General features: G+C 40.6%; 1 protein-coding gene across 17 annotated transcripts in view; it reads left to right on the plus strand.

The window, feature by feature from the left end:
• Positions 1–19,746, plus strand: part of BLTP1 (bridge-like lipid transfer protein family member 1) — a 322,576-nt gene that overhangs the window by 197,760 nt on the left and 105,070 nt on the right. For 16 of the 17 annotated variants that reach the window (XM_077279045.1, XM_077279047.1, XM_077279052.1 and 13 more), the window contains exons 43-44: positions 7,083–7,241; positions 19,423–19,598. In XM_077279045.1, coding sequence (XP_077135160.1) covers positions 7,083–7,241; positions 19,423–19,598 — 335 coding nt within the window. The remainder of the gene's footprint in view (positions 1–7,082; positions 7,242–19,422; positions 19,599–19,746) is intronic. The other variant, XM_077279055.1, reaches the window with a different exon arrangement.

Genomic DNA, 19,746 nt, shown 5'->3' on the forward strand with positions numbered 1-19,746 from the left:
GATGATTATGACCTGCACTAGCATTTTAGTAGATTCAGGGTTGAGGAAAGCACAGATTCTGGGGATATTTTTGAGATGGAGGCAGAAGGAGATGGTAAGAGGTTGGCTGTGTGGTCTGAAGGACAGGGCAGAGTCCAGGGTTACTCCATGGCAGCAGACTTCTGGTACAGGGAAAAGAGTGATGTCATTTATTGTGATAGGTAGATCAGGTAGGGTAGTTAAGTGAGATGGAAGAAAGATGATGCTTTCAGTTTTGTCCACATTGAGCTTCATGAAGCGAGAGAAGAACTTTAAGGCTATGTCCCCACGGTCAGTAATTGGCAGCGCTTTGGAATGTCTGCTCCCTCCAAAGCGCTGCCGGCTTTTGAACACAGGTGATTCTGCATGTGTTAATTGAAACTTGCAGAATCACCGCACCCAATACATTGGACTGGTGATATTTATCTTGCGGAGACTGATCGTCTCCGCAAGATAAATAGACATGCTGTGGTCTGGAAAGACGCGCCGCATGTCCGACTCTGCAGGGAAGTCGGAGGCGTCCATGCACGCATAGTGGAGATGGGATTTCTTGAAATCCCATCCACTATGCTGTAACATCTGGCCGCTGCGGGTTGGACGCTGCGGATGTACGAAGCGTTCAACCTGCAGCCTTTACTGACCGTGGGAACATACCCTAAAATGTAAAGTGCTGCGGAATATGTTGGCGCTATAGAAATACAATTATTATTAATTACTATTGTAAGAACAAAGAGGATATAGCTGATAGACACTGGGATTCTGCACAGCAGAGAGGTGACTTCTGGGCCAGCGATGTAGATGTTAGTGTCATCAACATATAGGTGGTACTGGAAGCCATGGGACTTTATCAGTTGTCCCATACCAAAGGTATAGATGAAGAAGAGTAGAGGGCCTAAGAAAGCGCCTTGGGAATGAGAATGAGGAGGTTATATAGGATTGGGCAACTCTAAATGTGCTGTTAGTGAGGTACGAGGAGATCCAGGAAATGGTATGATCTTTGACTTAAAAGGAAGAGCCGATTTGTAGTAGGAGGGAGTGGTTGACTGTGAAGGCAGAGGACAGGTTTAGAAGGAGGAGTGTTATAGAATTTTCTGTTAGCTGTGGCAGTAAGTAGCTAGTAATTTTGATAAGGACATTTGTAGTGGATTGGTTGGGACCGAAGCAGGATTGTAGGTTGTCAAAGAGTGAGGTAGATGAGAAGTAGGAGAAAAGTTCTGCAAGGACATGCTGATTGAAGAATTTGGAGGCAAACAGGAGCAGCATTATGGGATGATAGTTGGAAGTAGAGGTTGGATCAGGGTTGGTTTCTTCAGGATAGGTGTGATTGAGGCATGTTTGAAGGCAGAAAGAAGGTACCAGAAGATATTTATATCTGTATAAAATTAATAGACCTGGCAAAACATTTAAAGGGATTGGCCATTATACATCTTAATTTAACAGATGTTTTGGGGTCATGAGTTTGTGGCACTTATAAATACATAAGAGTAACAGGATCTCCCCTTGCACTTATTAGTACAGGCTTCCCTAGTTTTCACTGCTCGACTGTTCTCAAAATGGGTGCTAGTGGAGAAACACATGACCAGACCTGTTCCTCGGCTGCCTCCAATTGATAAATTGATAAAAAGTTTTCTGGTGTGTGGCGTATTTACTTGGAGGAGGTTAATGGACACCCGATTCCTGCATTACTTGTCATTGAGAAGAGGAGCTCTGTGCTGTGTGTGAGGAAGACTGTACAGGAGAACCTGTAATTCTTACAGTGGGTAAAATAAGTATTTAAAATGCTGCTGATTTTGCAAGGTTTCCCACCTGCCGGCGGTCACATGTGCCGCTACTTAAGAGAAATGAATATTCACCGCATTCCACGCCCATGGGAGTGGAATGCAGTGAATATTCATTTCTCTTAAAGGGAACCTGTCACCCCGTTTTTTCCGTATGAGATAAAAATACTGTTAAATAGGGTCTGAGCTGTGCATTGCAATAGTGTATTTTGTGGACCCCGACTCCCCACCTATGCTGCCGAAATACGTTACCAAAGTAGCCGTTTTCGCCTGTCAATCAGGCTGGTCTGGTCAGATGGGCGTGGTGTCTTCCCCCAGATCTTGCTTATTTTTCCGTTGATGCAAACTCTGCTTCAGGAAAATGGCCGCCGCGATCTCCATCTGCGCACGCGCGGCATCCCGCGGCCATTTTCCTGAAGCCCCGGGCAGCAGAGCGCTCCATCTGCGCACGCGCGGCCACAGAAAGATGGCCACCCTCACCGATCACCAGGGGAATAGCGCAGATCGGGCTCTTTTCCCTCCCCTGTGCAGTGGATTCTGGACTTGGGCGTGCGCAAACCACTACGCCACCAACGGAAAAATAAGCAAGATCTGGGGGAAGACACCACGCCCATCTGACCAGACCAGCCTGATTGACAGGCGAAAACGGCTACTTTGGTAACGTATTTCGGCAGCATAGGTGGGGAACGGGGGTCCACAAAATACACTATTGTAATGCACAGCTCAGGCCCTATTTAATAGTATTTTTATCTCATACGGAAAAAACGGGGTGACAGGTTCCCTTTAAGTAGTGGGCACACGTGACCGCCTGGCCTCGTGGCTGACACTATGTGCTCTACTAAAGAGCAATAAATACTCACTGGCCTCCATATATATAGTCCCATCATGTAGAGCAGTGAGTATTCCAACAGCTGTCCGTCGGCTTGTAAGCAGCACATGACATCCCTGCCATGGGCTACTTACAAGCTTAAAGCAGCTGCTGGCAACGGAACAAGACGCTTTGAGGAAGCGCAGAAATGTAAGGCTAGGTTCACATTGCGTTAACAGCAGCCCGTTCAACACATGTGTTAACGGGCTGCTGTTAACGCAAGTGCCGGCTTGTCATACCGCTAGCGTAGATAGAGCTAGCAGATGCTCTATCTGCGCTAGTGGTGACGGACCCGGAAACACTGCAGCCCACGTCCCAGGGTCCGTCACTCAATGGCGGATGGGCGTGTGCTAGCGATGCGTCCGCCATACGGCTTAGTGGCGCCGTTAACGGACTGCGTTACACCGCGTTATGCCGCGGTGTAGCGTAGTCCGTCTAACGGACCGCTAAAACAGTGTGAACCTGGCCTAAGTGTAATGTTTTTTTCTTTTAATGTTTTTCTGATAGGCCATGCATGCCAGGATGGGGATGGGGGCCAATCATACCAGGTTAAGGATGGGGCCATACATACCAGGACAGGGATGGGGGCCAATCATACCAGGATAAGGATGGGGCCATGCATACCATGCCGAGGATGGGGGCATATCATACCAGGATAAGAATGGGGCCATGCATAACAGGCCAGGGATGAGGGCATATAATACCAGGATAAGGATAGAGCCATGTATACCATGACTGAGATGGGGCCCTGCATACCAGGATAGGGATGAGGGGGACCATTCCTACCAGGATAGGGATGAGCGGGACCATTCCTACCAGGATAGGGAAGATGGCGCCATGCCTGCCAGGCTAGGGATATAGGGGATGTGCCTACCAGAATAGGGATGAGGGGGCCATGCCTACCAGGCTAAGGATGAGGGGGGCCAAGCATACCAGGATGGGAATGAGGGGGCCATGCACACCAGGATGGGGATGAAAGGGGCCATGCATTCCAGGATAAGGATGAGAGGGCCCATGCACACCAGGATAGAGGAGCCAAGCATGCCAGGATAGGGATGAGAGGAATATGCACACCAGGATGGGGATGAGAGGGCCATGCATTCTAGAATAAGGCTGATACACACCAGGATGGGGATGGGGGGGGGCATGCATACCATGATGGGGGGGCCATGCACACCAGGTTGGGGATGAGAGGGGCCATGTATACCAGGATGGGGATGAGGGGTTCATATATACCAGGATAAGGGATGTTAAATACAGAATTGACGACATTTTTTGCTTCAATTTTTATTTTTCTAATTTCCTCCTCTAAAACCTAGTTGCGTCTTATGGTCCAGGGCATCTTGTAGCCCAAAACATACGGTACTTATTTTCCCCACTGTATATATTGGCAAATCATGTGCTTTGCACATCTATTAAACTAGACAACTTCTTTATCTGTAAGAAAATGGGCACTACAAGATAATAACACTTAGCATTAACTGAGATACAGCATAGTTGGGTTTCCATTAATCCAATAGATTAGTATGATGAGACCTACAAGCCGTAATTATAGTGAGCTTACTCGTTCTCTGACCTTTCTCAACATCACAAATCATGACACTCAGCGTGACGCGTTCTTTGCCCATGTCTACTTGTAATATGGCACTCACTCTTTTGCCCATGCATCTATAAAATATAAATGATCCTACCTTATTTTTATTTTCCTAATGAATACCTTGCAATAAAAGCATCCACGTGATAGATGATTACAGTCTGGTCTCTGGTCTCATTTCCTGTATTCCTCCTCATCACACATCAATGAAGTGGCCATGAGAAATGCCACTCCTTTCACTGGTTATGGCACTGTGGCACTCAAATGTTTCAGTCGTTCACAAAGGCATTGAGTCGTACTGAGCTGTACATGACCCTTTCTTTCTTCAATCTGCCCCTCAATGTTGTCATGCATTGAAGAGAAATGGAGGACATGGGACTCCTGTTCTACAGATAGGTGGACAGGTGATAAATGTGCAATCTGGGAAGACCCCTCTAATTTTTGATGTTACATGGTGTTATTCAGTTGTTTGTATTCCTAGTTAGCTTCTCTGTGCACCAATCAATAACAGTCTGATATTCTGATATTATTGCTGTACAGTGCTCAGCATTCATCAGTACATCTCAACAGATTTGTCAGAAAACCTTTAGTTTCCTTTCAGAATCAACATTTTCTATGGCTTAACATACTACAAATTACTCCTGCTAATGTGAGACATTGATCGCAAACAAGATTTGTTATTTTGCACACAAAAAAGGTAATTTTCCTAACAAATTCAAGACCATATTGCAAAAATCGGTTTATGCAAATAAAAGTCTTAGGAGCAAAGCTAATGTTTAAACTACAAACTTCTGATTGACAAGAATCCAACCACCAGGTCCAACCATTTGGTAAGTCTAATTATACATTAATCAGATGTCCAGTAGACAGTTGACTCTAAAATGACGTTACTTAACAAAGAACAACCCTTCCCATTTCATGCTGTCAGCAATGGCACTGCAAGCAAGAGAAGTGCCATAAGACTTGAGAAAGAAAATAATTTATTTGCACTAGATAGGTTAAGGCTGCAAGAAGATCAACAAAGCATTACTATCAGTTAGAAAATTGTGGCAAAATTTATACAAAAATGTAATAAAGATGGAACTGCAACCATCTCACAGAGACGTCCAGGCTAACCATGGAAGTTAACACCTAAATAGGAGCATCTGCTGATTAGAAGGGTTGAAGAAAATTAATATGCAAATTCACTGCAGTTACCTAAAGAAGTAGAAAGCCATACTTGGGTGAGTGTTTCCCATGGCACTATATGGCGTACACTGCAGATGAATAGCATGCATGAATGTCTCCCACAAAGGAAGACTCTCCCATGAATAAAAAAGCCAGCATAAAATTTGCCAAGGCCAATGCTGAAAAATATGAAGACTCCTGGTACTCTTTGCTCTGGAGTAATGCGACCAAGACAAAAGTTTTTGGAACTGATAGCTTAAAAAAATTATATGGTGTTGCAAAGGTAAGGAATACAAAGTATCATGCATGATGCCTACAGTGAAACATGGTGGTGGCAGTGTCCTTATGTGGGGCTGTATGAGTATGGCTGTACACCTACATTTCATTGATGGTATCTTGAATTCCCAGATGTACAGTTTTATATATTGAAAGAGAAGATGCTATCATCACCCTGTGCCCTTGGTAGATGTGTGCTTTTCCAACATGACCATGACCTAAAACACTTATCTAAGGCCATTGTTCTGCTGAGCAGTGTACATTTTGCCAGGTTTTGCGTGCTATTTTATCTCCAGGAGGAAATGTACTGATGGTAATGGTTTGTGGCTGTTCATTCTAGGCTGCTCTGAAGTTTCTCTCTTCAGTTCCTGCATTACTGTGTGTCGGATGTACTGTATATTTCCATAGTCCATCAGTCTGTTCTCACCAGCAGTATGTTACATGTCTATATCTTTGTGTCCACACGAGAATACCATCATGTTCTAGTAGATAGACACTTTTTGTCTCATTATTCTCTTACTGATAGGGAATTTAGATTGTGAGCCCCAATGGGGACAGTGACGATAATGTGTGCAAACTGTAAAGCGCTGCGGAATATGTTAGCGCTATATAAAAATAAAGATTATTATTATTATTATTATTATTATTACTGTTGCACATATAAAATCATAAATAGAAAATCCTGTTCGCTGCAGACAATGACACATGATTCTGACAGATATGTACTTTATTCTAAAATTTGTTTTCTATTACCAGTAGAGTTGCTATGAATCGATTTGCTGGACCTGGTCCATTGCACAAGTCTGTAATCTGTGGTTGGTGGACGGGAGCCCCGAGAACTCCTTCCTCACTCTCGGTATCCGTGCCACTGTACTCTTCTTTTGATTAGCCGGCCCGTTTTGACATCATCGATGCGCTGTGACTCACATGCAGTGTTGTGCCATTTTGGTTATTCAAATGAGGAGCCATGGTTTCCAGGAGTTGGGAAGAGGATATCCGGGTTCCCGTCCAGTGACCACAGATTACTGACCTGGATGATAGACTGGGTCCTGCCAATCAATTTGCACCAACTCTAAATGCCAGCTATAAAATATTTAAAACCCTATTCCAGGCAACGTCAGCTGTAATGTTATATTCCCTTCTGTATAACATTATTCCTTCTTGCACCCCACTGGATGGTTTATATAACTAGTCTTCTGTAGGGAGGATTTAAAGCAAATGTTCTTGTTTGTGGATGTCCTGTAATAGTTTTGCCACTCACACAATAGTTAACGAGAAAGTACTAATTTAAAAAACATATTACTCCGTGGTTAACCATGTCTTCTATTTTCATTCTTGGACATAAGAATTCTCTGAAACCTCTCCTGATTCATTGATACAGGGAATCCTGTGGCCACAGAAATGTTATCAGAACATCCTTTATTGTCTGAACCATCCTCTGTGAGCTTCTATAACTGGATGTCAAATGCAGTGGGTAATAGAGGCAGTGTGGTACACGAGTCACCCCTGATCAAGTCTGGACACAACAGTCTTCCAACAGGTATTGGCACTGAGGTTCTTTCGGAACATTGCTTAGACCAAGATTGTCCACTTACGAGTAGTGTAAAAGTTGGACGAACCATTCACAGGGAACTCGTAATGTGAAGCAAGTCACGGATAAATAGCATTAGAATAAATAGAATATCACATTACTGCTATCATACGTAAGCAGTACGATATGACAGATAGACGTTGATGGAGAATTACCTACAAAAGAGGCAACTAAAAGGCCTATTGTTGGATTCATGGGGAGCAATTCCTGATTCTCTATACCTTTCAGTAAATTGTCTTATTGTTTTCTGTGAGCATTGTCATGCATCATCATACATAATCCATTTATTTGTTTTATCACTTTTGTCTTTGTGTACTACATTTCAATATATCCGTTCTTTAAATCTATAAATACTGCAATGAATAGGAGCACTTTTCTGCCACAGTTGTCTTAGGACAGAGACTTTTGGTTGACAGCAAAGGTCTATTAAGGGGAACCTTTCACCAGAAAAATGCAGTCTAATCTGTAGGCAACCTGTTTTAGAGCAGGGAAAAGATTTAGTATAGTAAACATCAAAAAGCAATATTATATTTCAGAATATATATATATATATATATATATATATATATATATACATATATATACATACACACACACACATATATATATATACATATATATACATACACACACACACATATATATATATATACATATATATACATACACACACACACACACATATATATATATATATATATATATATATATATATATATATATATATATATATATATATATATATATATAACACCCCTATAGGAATTAATAGGGAATGAAGGCAGAGTTCTCTGGGAGGAGGTACAATAAACCTAACACTCCCCCTGGTAGGCCCTAGAGTCTGACAGCCTACCTAACAGCGGAGGCTGGCACTCTAATTTTGCGATGTTGCGCCACCGCTCCACGATGGCTGTCCCTTCAATCCCTAAAAGTCCCTAAGTCTATAAGAGAAAATACAGAAAAAAGCAGATGCAAAAAGATTGCATTTTATTGTTGGAATATCTCTCTGTTTTTTGCCCTTCACAGGGACTTAGAGGCTACTCCTATAAGGGTCTTAATGAAGCTGATACTGTAGCCTTCTGTTATACTTTGAGTCTGACACTCCTATACCATTGGAGTTTTCCTCCCTAATATTTAGTCATCGTGTTTACCATATACTGCTAGATAGGTAGACAGTGTATGAATCTCTTTAGATCAAGCGTGTATCTAACTGCATTCCTCGGAGACACTATTTTTGAGTGAATGGGCGAGGCTTTTTTAACTATACAGCATACCATCTGCATGCTAGTCAATAACCATATTAGTTAGTCAAAATAAAACAGCTATTGTTCTTTAACCCAGCTTATACAAAGTATTATCTAGCTTATATGCACATCAGTAGTCAAGTGTGTTTGAACTTACTGTATACAAATGCATTGGATCCATTTGGATCTTTTTGCATCTGTTTCTTTCTGTGTTTTCTCTTATAGACTTAGGGACTTTTAGGGATTGAATAGCCGTTGTGGAGCGGGAACGCCACATCGCATAATTAGGGTGCTGTAAGGTAGGCCGTCAGACTCTAGGACCTACCAGGGCGAGTGTTAGGTTTATTGTATCACCTCCCAGAGAACTCTGCCTTGATTCCCTATATATTCCTATGCAGGTGTTTTTTATTTATATATTCTGATTTTTTTTTGTATTTTTGATGTTTAATAAATATATATTTTTAAGGGGTAATTCTTCTTTCTGGTTTTTGGTTGGAAGATGCTACCCCTCTTTGAATCTATCCATATTGCTTTTTAAAAAGATTTAGTTTACCCTGTGTTTTATTCATTGATATCTCTTGCTATTTCTGGGCTTTTTGGACCATTGACGGTCCTATCAGTGACTGAAAGCGATATCTGTATAAGTGTGCATAGAAAGATAGCTGTCAATCACTGATAGGACTGACCACAGGACCAAAAATCCCAGAAAGAGCAAAGATATAAATTATTAAAATACAGGTTATACTAAATCTTTTCTCACAGGACTATATATGTTTATTAGTGTCTAGTGATGAGTGAGTGTACTCATTGCTCGGGTGACCTCCGAGTATTTATGACTGATCGGAGATTTAGTTTTAATCGCGGCAGTTGAATGATTTAGAGCTACTACCCAGGCTGAGTACATGTAGGGGCTGCCTAGCAACCAGGCAACCCCCACATGTACTCAGCCTGGTTAGTAGCTCTAAATCATTTAGCTGCCGCAATGAAAACTAAATCTGCGATCAGTCATAATTTACTCGGAGGTCACCCGAGCAACGAGTACACTCACTCATCACTATTAGTGTCCCCTTGTTTTATTACATGGTGCGTGCAGATTAGAGTACATTTTTCCTGGTGACAGGTTCCTCTTAAGGTTAAAGGGTTTGTCCAGGAGTGAAGAATTGATGACCTATCCATATTATAGGTCACAAGAATGAAATAGTGGGGGTTCTGACATCCAGTCGTGCTGTATGAAGTGGAACTCCGCAGCTCAGAACATTGCTTATTGGCCATTGCCGAGTACTGCACTGTATCTCCTACTGCTTTTATCCAGCCACTGTCGGAGTGAATTTCAGGTGATCATTGGGGTGATCAATTATACAGTATATTGATATATTGATGACCTATACTATGGATGGGTCTTCATTATTTCAATCCTGGACAAACCCTTTAAAGGTGTTTTCCACCCCAGGTCAAACGTTTGACACACAAGTAGGCTTGCTGAATATTAATATTGAATGGAACATTCAGAGAAATGGATGAGAATCTAGTCAGAACGTGACCACAAGTATGTAAATATCATACTTGCTGTCACGTGATGATCACTTGAAGCGGCTAGTAAAGCTGAGTTCTAACTGCATGTATTTCTCAGAGACTTCATTGGGGGACACAGGAACCATGGGTTATATGGTGCCACATGGAGGCTAACAATATGAATGCATGTTCATAAAAAATCTGACTTCTCCCCTACAGCCTACACCTGGCCAGCCATAACCCAGCTATTTAGTTTAGCTTAATGTTATAAGGCGTTGGCCTTTTTGATTAGGTTGGTCTGACTAGGAATAGGGAATTAGGGCCTTAGACGTCACTTTTCCACATTTTCATTTAGAAAGCCTCTTTTCTGTAAGTGAAGACATTTTGGCAGTGCTCCTATGATGTTATACCCCTTTCTAATGTTTTCTTCAACCAAGGTTGACTCCAAAGGGCGGGATTCCTGCCTTGGCTGTCCTTGTCCAGCTGAACTTTACTTGTAGACCGTAGTTCAAGACTGCCTGCCTGAGCATGGTGAACTTGGGTCCACCCTACTAGCACCTTTAGATCTGAGGAATCTCAATCTAGTCTTGGATGGTCTTCAGCCCTCTTTCCTTTTGCTTGTTGGAAATATCTCTCCAGCAGAGTGATTTAGTTCCTCGTAACAATCTATTCCATCGGGTGAGGCTCCGAGTGGTCTTTCTCCTTCTCCGAAACAGTGTAGATTTGCGTTTGACATCCCCTTTTCTCCCTAGCTTGTTCTCAGCTTTTCATCTTAATGAGGAGATTGATCTCTTTCCTTAAAGCACTTTATCTGTCACCTGAGAGGTTCTTACATAATCTGATGTACTAAGAGCTGTACATCTCTACCTACCTTTCACAGCTTTGTTCGGATGCCTTATTGGCCATCCCATTATGCTCTTGCAGAGGTTTGCCCACCTCTAGGGTTATCATTGGTTTTGATCTAACCCCACAGAAGTTCTTGCTAAGCTAGGGCGCCCCTGCCAGGGCACAGCTTGCTCCCCTTTGTCATAGAAGCCTTCTAGGTTAAGACGTCTGTTCTTCTATTCCATAGTGCTGCTCCTACTTCAGTCCACATCTTTTCAGAGCTCTTACTTTTGCGTCTATGTATTCTTAGAAGATAGGTACTCCAAGCGGCAGTTGCTTGGGTGATAGTCTAATGGATTGCTATTTTCCTTCTGCAGTACTGGTATTAGTTTTCCCACCCCAGGGACTGCTTTTCTGTCCGAGAATTGAAGATTTTTGCTACTCATCTTAAATTTTTCTCGTAGCCTTTATTGCAGGACACATCACCCTCCCTTGTTAAGGGGTTCTTGGTTTTGCATCTCTTAATGCTTTTTACTAACCAAATAGCTGGGTGTTTGCTGGCAAGGTGTAGGCTTTTGAGGAGGACTCAGCTTTTTTTTCCCTAAGATATACAGGTCCTTCTCAAAAAATTAGCATATAGTGTTAAATTTCATTATTTACCATAATGTAATGATTACAATTAAACTTTCATATATTATAGATTCATTATCCACCAACTGAAATTTGTCAGGTCTTTTATTGTTTTAATACTGATGATTTTGGCATACAACTCCTGATAACCCAAAAAACCTGTCTCAAAAAATTAGCATATCAAGAAAAGGTCCTCTAAACGACCTATTACCCTAATCTTCTGAATCAACTAATTAACTCTAAACACATGCAAAAGATACCTGAGGCTTTTAAAAACTCCCTGCCTGGTTCATTACTCAAAACCCCCATCATGGGTAAGACTAGCGACCTGACAGATGTCAAGAAGGCCATCATTGACACCCTCAAGCAAGAGGGTAAGACCCAGAAAGAAATTTCTCAACAAAAAGGCTGTTCCCAGAGTGCTGTATCAAGGCACCTCAATGGTAAGTCTGTTGGAAGGCAAAAATGTGGCAGAAAACGCTGTACAACGAGAAGAGGTGACCGGACCCTGAGGAAGATTGCTGAGGAAGCAGTGGACTGAGTCTGGTGTGGAAACATCCAGAGCCACCGTGCACAGGCGTGTGCAGGAAATGGGCTACAGGTGCCGCATTCCCCAGGTAAAGCCACTTTTGAACCATAAACAGCGGCAGAAGCGCCTGACCTGGGCTACAGAGAAGCAGCACTGGACTGTTGCTAAGTGGTCCCAAGTACTTTTTTCTGATGAAAGCAAATTTTGCATGTCATTCGGAAATCAAGGTGCCAGAGTCTGGAGGAAGACTGGGGAGAAGGAAATGCCAAAATGCCTGAAGTCCAGTGTCAAGTACCCACAGTCAGTGATGGTGTGGGGTGCCATGTCAGCTGCTGGTGTTGGTCCACTGTGTTTCATCAAGGGCAGGGTCAATGCAGCTAGCTATCAGGAGATTTTGGAGCACTTCATGCTTCCATCGGCTGAAATGCTTTATGGAGATGAAGATTTCATTTTTCAGCACGACCTAGCACCTGCTCACAGTGCCAAAACCACTGGTAAATGGTTTACTGACCATGGTATTACTGTGCTCAATTGGCCTGCCAACTCTCCTGACCTGAACCCCATAGAGAATCTGTGGGATATTGTGAAGAGAAAGTTGAGAGACGCAAGACCCAACACTCTGGATGAGCTTAAGGCCGCTATTGAAGCATCCTGGGCCTCCATAACATCTCAGCAGTGTCACAGGCTGATTGCCTCCATGCCACGCCGCATTGAAGCAGTCATTTCTGCCAAAGGATTCCCGACCAAGTATTGAGTGCATAACTGAACATTATTATTTGATGGTTTTTTTGTTTGTTATTAAAAAACACTTTTATTTGATTGGACGGGTGAAATATGCAAATTTATTGAGACAGGTTTTTTGGGTTATCAGGAGTTGTATGCCAAAATCATCAGTATTAAAACAATAAAAGACCTGACAAATTTCAGTTGGTGGATAATGAATCTATAATATATGAAAGTTTAATTGTAATCATTACATTATGGTAAATAATGAAATTTAACACTATATGCTAATTTTTTGAGAAGGACCTGTATACTTAGTGTCAGCCTCGGGTTGGCAGCGTACAACCCATGGTTCTTGTGCCCCCCAATGAAGGCTATGAGAAAGAGATATTACACTGAGTACCAAAAATCTTAATATTGCACACCACCAGTATTCAGTAAGCTACGTTGCTTGCCAGAAGTTTGCCCTGGGGTGAAAAACTTGTTTAAGTAAAATGTTTCCGTATAAATTAGGTTTGGCAATAGTTGATTTTAAGAAAGATGGGTTGTACTAAACTACATATGATTTACCAAAATAATTAATGACAACTCCTTAACCTGAGGTTTATTGACATCCAAGCTCACAGAGTACAGTGCCTTGAAATAGTATTTATACCCCATGAACTTTTCCACATTTTTTCACCTTACACCCACAAACTTAAATGTATTTTGTTATGATTTTATGTGCTACAACAACAAAAAGGAGCAAGTATTTGTCAAGTGTAAAAAAAATTATACATGGTTTTCTAAATATTTTAAAAATATAAATCCTAAAATTGTGATGTGCATTTGTATTCATTCCCCCTGAGCCAATACTTTGTAGGACCACCTTTCGCTGCAATTACTGCTGCTAGCCTTTTGGGGTTCAATGGGATTTAGGTTTGGACTTTGACTGTTCCATTCAAACACATGAATATGCTTTGATCTAAACCATTCCTTTGTAGCTCTGGCAGTATGTTTAGAATCGTCCTGCTGGATGGAGAACCTATGCCCCTATGCTTTTTGAAGCTTCTAATAGGTTGTTCTCCAGGATTGCCCTGTATTTAGCTCCATCAATCTTCCAATCATCTCTGACCAGTTAGCCTGTCTTTGCTAAAGAAAAGCATCCCACCGCAAGATGCTGCCACCACCATGTTTTACAGTAGGGATGGTGTTTCAGGGTGATTTGCAGTGCTTGTTTTCTGCCGTACATAGCATTTTGCATTTAGTCTCAAAACTTCTACTTTGGTCTCATCTAACCAGAGCACCTTCTTCCACATGCTAGCTGTGTCCTGTACATGGCTTTTTGCAAACTGCAAATGGAACTTCTCAAGGCTTGCTTTAAAAAATTGCTTTCTTTTTTGCTGCAATACTATAAAGGGCAGATATGTGGAGTATATAATAGTTGTCTTGTCGATCTCTACAGAACCTCCAGAATAACCAGGGGCCTCTTGGATGCTTCTATAATTGGTGCTCTACTTGCTTGGGATGTCAGTTTAGATGGACTAAAATTGTATGGTGAAGAGGGTGCTCACTTGATAAGTCAGAGGTGCTCTGGAAAAATAGTATAATAAGAAGAAAACTCCGGCACACTGCTTTTCTTGAAATGAACAATTCTTTGTTTATTACTTTTTTATCATATTTTTTTTCAAAATATTCTTTCAAATGGTGGGATTCCATATATGAGAAAAAAAATTTTTTAACAAACTTCAGGTGGATAAATATATATTCTCTCTGATGAACACATACACTTTCGGACACATATGCTTTCAACGTTTCGGCTGAAAAGCCTTTATCAAGAAATAATGTCCTTCTGTAACACATATGAAAGATTATTTAAGACAACAAAACAAAAACCAAGAAATTTCAAATGTCGAGACATTTAATAACATGTCCCTTATTAGCTTATTATCCCCAACCACCATATGAATAATACAATCCTTGCCTACTTTTTGTATACCAGAGGAGAATCTTCAAAGGAAAAAATAGTAAAAAAAACCTATGGAAAATAGGAGTTCTTTTAACACAGAAACCTATGTATTTGATATGTTCAGCTGACAACAATAAGGGCCACATCCTAACTGACCATGCGGTACATCCTTATAATTCTTATACATGTTGTATTAAAAAAAGGAGAAAAGAAATCTAATAAATATATATCCCCTATCTATCGCATAGGGATATGAATATGCTGGAGATGTGGAATAGGGTAGAGTGGGAAATTGGATTTTTTAAAGCGCTCATGCATATAACCATATATAACAAAAGGAAAATTGCTATACTTGCAAGTGTGTTGCACAGGAGAAAAGAGAATCCACTCTGTGGAGACAGATTTCCATAATTAGTGCCTTATGTACAGGCTAATTAGAAGACCGTGCATTAAATAAATACCTTAGTCCAATAACCGGTATGCACCGTGCTCGATGTGCTTTTGCGCGACCGCAGTCAAAGAAGCGTGTGTGAGAAGACAGCGTGTTACCAGCTTTTACCCTCTCAGTGCTCGTATCCGCCCTAATACTTCCGGGTGAAAGTTCACAAAAGAACATGTGACGGGAGCGCTATTGCAAGGTCCGGAGTGGGACGAGAAGTGCCGGAAAAGACCGAAGTTATGCGCATGCGCTGTTTATTGGTGCTCTGTTTCTAATTCCCGCTTGTGTGCTGAAAAAGGAAGGAAAGAAAGGACATAATTAGAGCATATAATATAAATTTTCCTATTCTATCCACTCTCCATGTATCTGTATATAAGAAGAAGCATGTATAGAAAGTCATTAATAGAAATTATGATTTTGGCTGAAACTAATCTTTAGACATAACCTGAGGACCATCAAGTCTATATTAGAGTCATTTTAGAGGTTAGAAGAATATACCTCAACATACATTACCATCACTTGTTACAATCTGGAGAATAAGAACATACAGTTATGATGAGAAAGACCACATAATAATTTTAAGAACAAATGACTATTATGAGAGAAGTCATATGTACTCCATTATCTTAATAAGAGATCTCATATTCTCTATTTAAACCGTGTGGTGATAAGGTTTGTAGTGTGTGGATCCAAAAAGATTCACGTTCCTTAAGTTTTTTGATCCTGTCACCCCCTCTTCTAGCCAACGGGACATGGTCTATCACTTGATATTTTAATTGTGCCACACTATGTTTTGCCTGTAAAAAATGAGCTGGAATTGGCAACAGAGTCTTACCACATCTAATAGTGGATTTGTGTTGTGAGATGCGATCTCGGATATGCTGGGTAGTTTCCCCAACGTACCCGAGACCGCACGGACACTTTATCAGATAAATGACAAAAGAAGAATTACATGTGAAATAACCCTTAATTTGGAATCTCTTTCCTGAACGTGGATGTGTAAAGGAATCCCCTTTTGACACATTTGAACATTGGTAACAGCTTAAGCAAGGGAATGTCCCATTACGTGATGTAGCTAGCACTCTTTGTACTGGTCCCCTGTCTCTAGAGCCCACGTCAGCCCTGACCAAACGATCCCGAATGTTGGGGCAGCGTTTATTGCAAATAATTGGCATAGAATGAAATTCTTTCACATGGGGGTATGCTTTGCCCAAGATGTCCCAATGCTGAAGGACACATTTGTTTATAAGATAATTAAATGGGTGGAATGTGTTAACAAAAGCAAGTTTTGGTGCTCTCTGGTGTTTATCTGGTCTAGTCACATCACCTTTTACTGAGAGAATGTGCTCCGGGTATCCTCTGTTGTAAAACTTAGTATTCATCTCTTGATGTCTAATCTGACTGGTGTCTGAATTGGACACAATTCTGTCGACCCTGTCGTGTTGTGACTTGGGGAGAGCTTTTTTTACATGGTGAGGATGGCAGCTGTCGTATTTTAGTAGACTATTTCTGTCTGTTGTTTTTACATATAGATCTGTCTCTATGTTCCTGTCGTCATTAATGATCACCATGGTATCCAAAAAATTCATGGAAGTGGAATCATAAGATATTGAGAGGGTCAGGCCTGGTAAACTGGAATTGAGATCTCTGTGAAATGTAAGAAGGGTCTCAACGTCACCTGTCCATATGAGAAAAATGTCATCTATATAACGTCGCCAATATGTCACATAGGATGTGAAACTAGGATGTGAATAGACATGTGATATCTCAAATTGATTCATGAAGATGTTGGCATAAGGGGGTGCCATATTCAACCCCATGGCAGTGCCCTTCTTTTGTATGTAAAATTGATCCTCGAACATGAAAAAATTGCGGGTCAATACCAGTGTGAGTAAGTCTCGGCAAAAAGCTCGTTGATTGCTTGAGAAATCCGTGTGGCTACACAAAAATGACATGACTGACTCCAATCCATCTCCATGTCTAATACTAGTATATAAACTATTTACATCCATCGTTACTAATATACCTTTTGAAGGTACTCTGCCAATATCACGAAGAGACTTTAAGAAATCCATCGTGTCCCTAAGATAGGATTTGATACTTGGTATTAAGGGAGATAAAATCTTTTCAAGTATAATAGCTAGAGGAGATAATAAGGACTCTGTGGACGCAACTATAGGTGGTCCTGGGGGCTTTGTTGGGTGTTTGTGAATCTTTGGAAGGGTATAGAATACCGGCATCACTGGATGTTGTTTCACCAGAAATTCCCCCAATTTTTCATCAATTGTGCCCATTTCTGTGTGGTTATGTCTAAAGATTAGTTTCAGCCAAAATCATAATTTCTATTAATGACTTTCTATACATGCTTCTTCTTATATACAGATACATGGAGAGTGGATAGAATAGGAAAATTTATATTATATGCTCTAATTATGTCCTTTCTTTCCTTCCTTTTTCAGCACACAAGCAGGAATTAGAAACAGAGCACCAATAAACAGCGCATGCGCATAACTTCGGTCTTTTCCGGCACTTCTCGTCCCACTCCGGACCTTGCAATAACGCTCCCGTCACATGTTCTTTTGTGAACTTTCACCCGGAAGTATTAGGGCGGATACGAGCACTGAGAGGGTAAAAGCTGGTAACACGCTGTCTTCTCACACACGCTTCTTTGACTGCGGTCGCGCAAAAGCACATCGAGCACGGTGCATACCGGTTATTGGACTAAGGTATTTATTTAATGCACGGTCTTCTAATTAGCCTGTACATAAGGCACTAATTATGGAAATCTGTCTCCACAGAGTGGATTCTCTTTTCTCCTGTGCAACACACTTGCAAGTATAGCAATTTTCCTTTTGTTATATATGGTTATATGCATGAGCGCTTTAAAAAATCCAATTTCCCACTCTACCCTATTCCACATCTCCAGCATATTCATATCCCTATGCGATAGATAGGGGATATATATTTATTAGATTTCTTTTCTCCTTTTTTTAATACAACATGTATAAGAATTATAAGGATGTACCGCATGGTCAGTTAGGATGTGGCCCTTATTGTTGTCAGCTGAACATATCAAATACATAGGTTTCTGTGTTAAAAGAACTCCTATTTTCCATAGGTTTTTTTACTATTTTTTCCTTTGAAGATTCTCCTCTGGTATACAAAAAGTAGGCAAGGATTGTATTATTCATATGGTGGTTGGGGATAATAAGCTAATAAGGGACATGTTATTAAATGTCTCGACATTTGAAATTTCTTGGTTTTTGTTTTGTTGTCTTAAATAATCTTTCATATGTGTTACAGAAGGACATTATTTCTTGATAAAGGCTTTTCAGCCGAAACGTTGAAAGCATATGTGTCCGAAAGTGTATGTGTTCATCAGAGAGAATATATATTTATCCACCTGAAGTTTGTTAAAAAAAAATTTTTCTCATATATGGAATCCCACCATTTGAAAGAATATTTTGAAAAAAATATGATAAAAAAGTAATAAACAAAGAATTGTTCATTTCAAGAAAAGCAGTGTGCCGGAGTTTTCTTCTTATTAGTTTAGATGGACTGCCATGTCTAAGTAGGTTTGCTTTTGTGCCATACTCCTTCCATGTTTGGATGATTGACTGAACTGTGCTTCTTGAGATAATCAGAGCTTGGGCTATTTTTATAACCTTGCCCTACTTTTATAACCTTGCCCTACTTTACGCTTTTCCACAACGTTATCCCTGACCTGTCTGGTGTGTTCCTTTGTTTTCATGATGTTTCATCTCTAATCTTCTCAAACAAACCTCTTATGTCTTCACACAACAGCTGCAGTTATGCCAAGACTAAATTACACACAGATTGACTCTGTTTAATAATTATGAGACTTACGGAGGTAATTGGGCACAAGATTTTGTTTAGTGGTTTCAGGCTACAAGGGGCTGAATACAAATGGACATCACAATTTTCAGATTTATATTTTTTTAAATATTTTGAAAACCATGTATCATTTTCTTTACACTTAACAAATATTAGCTACTTAGTGTTGATATATCAAATAAAATCCCAATAAAATACATTTAAGTTTGTCGGCGTAATGTGGAAAAGTTCACGGGTATGAATATTTTTTCAAGGCACTATATATAACATGTTTATTTCTGTGGCCTATACCCCTTTGAGAAAGTACACGTTGTTAGATTACAGACTGACATTGTGTATCAGATTTAGACAAATCAATTTTACAGTATGTTAATGTTTTTTCTCTTTATTAGTTATCCTAAAGAAAATGTAATTTGTCATTTTAGGAACTACACATAACCTGCCGACTATCCCATCAGCGTCTGACTTCAATACGGTCCTGTCCAGTGAACAAAACACATTGGATGGAACCCATTCCCAACACAGCAGTAGCCAAGACGATATAGCTGGAATCGAAGAGGGCAACCAAGGATTTCCTGCAGTCCAGCTTGCAGATGCACAGGTGGAATAGCAAAAATATCATTTTATAACATTTTTGAGTCAGTGTTGGTTGAATTACTTTACTTCCATTTTTACCAGCACTGTGCCATTGTAGTATCTGATTATTATTATTATTATTTTTTAAATAAGAAAACAATTAAATGGACCCA

This window comes from Ranitomeya variabilis, chromosome 1 (assembly GCF_051348905.1).
Source record: "Ranitomeya variabilis isolate aRanVar5 chromosome 1, aRanVar5.hap1, whole genome shotgun sequence".
Lineage (NCBI taxonomy): Eukaryota > Metazoa > Chordata > Amphibia > Anura > Dendrobatidae > Ranitomeya > Ranitomeya variabilis.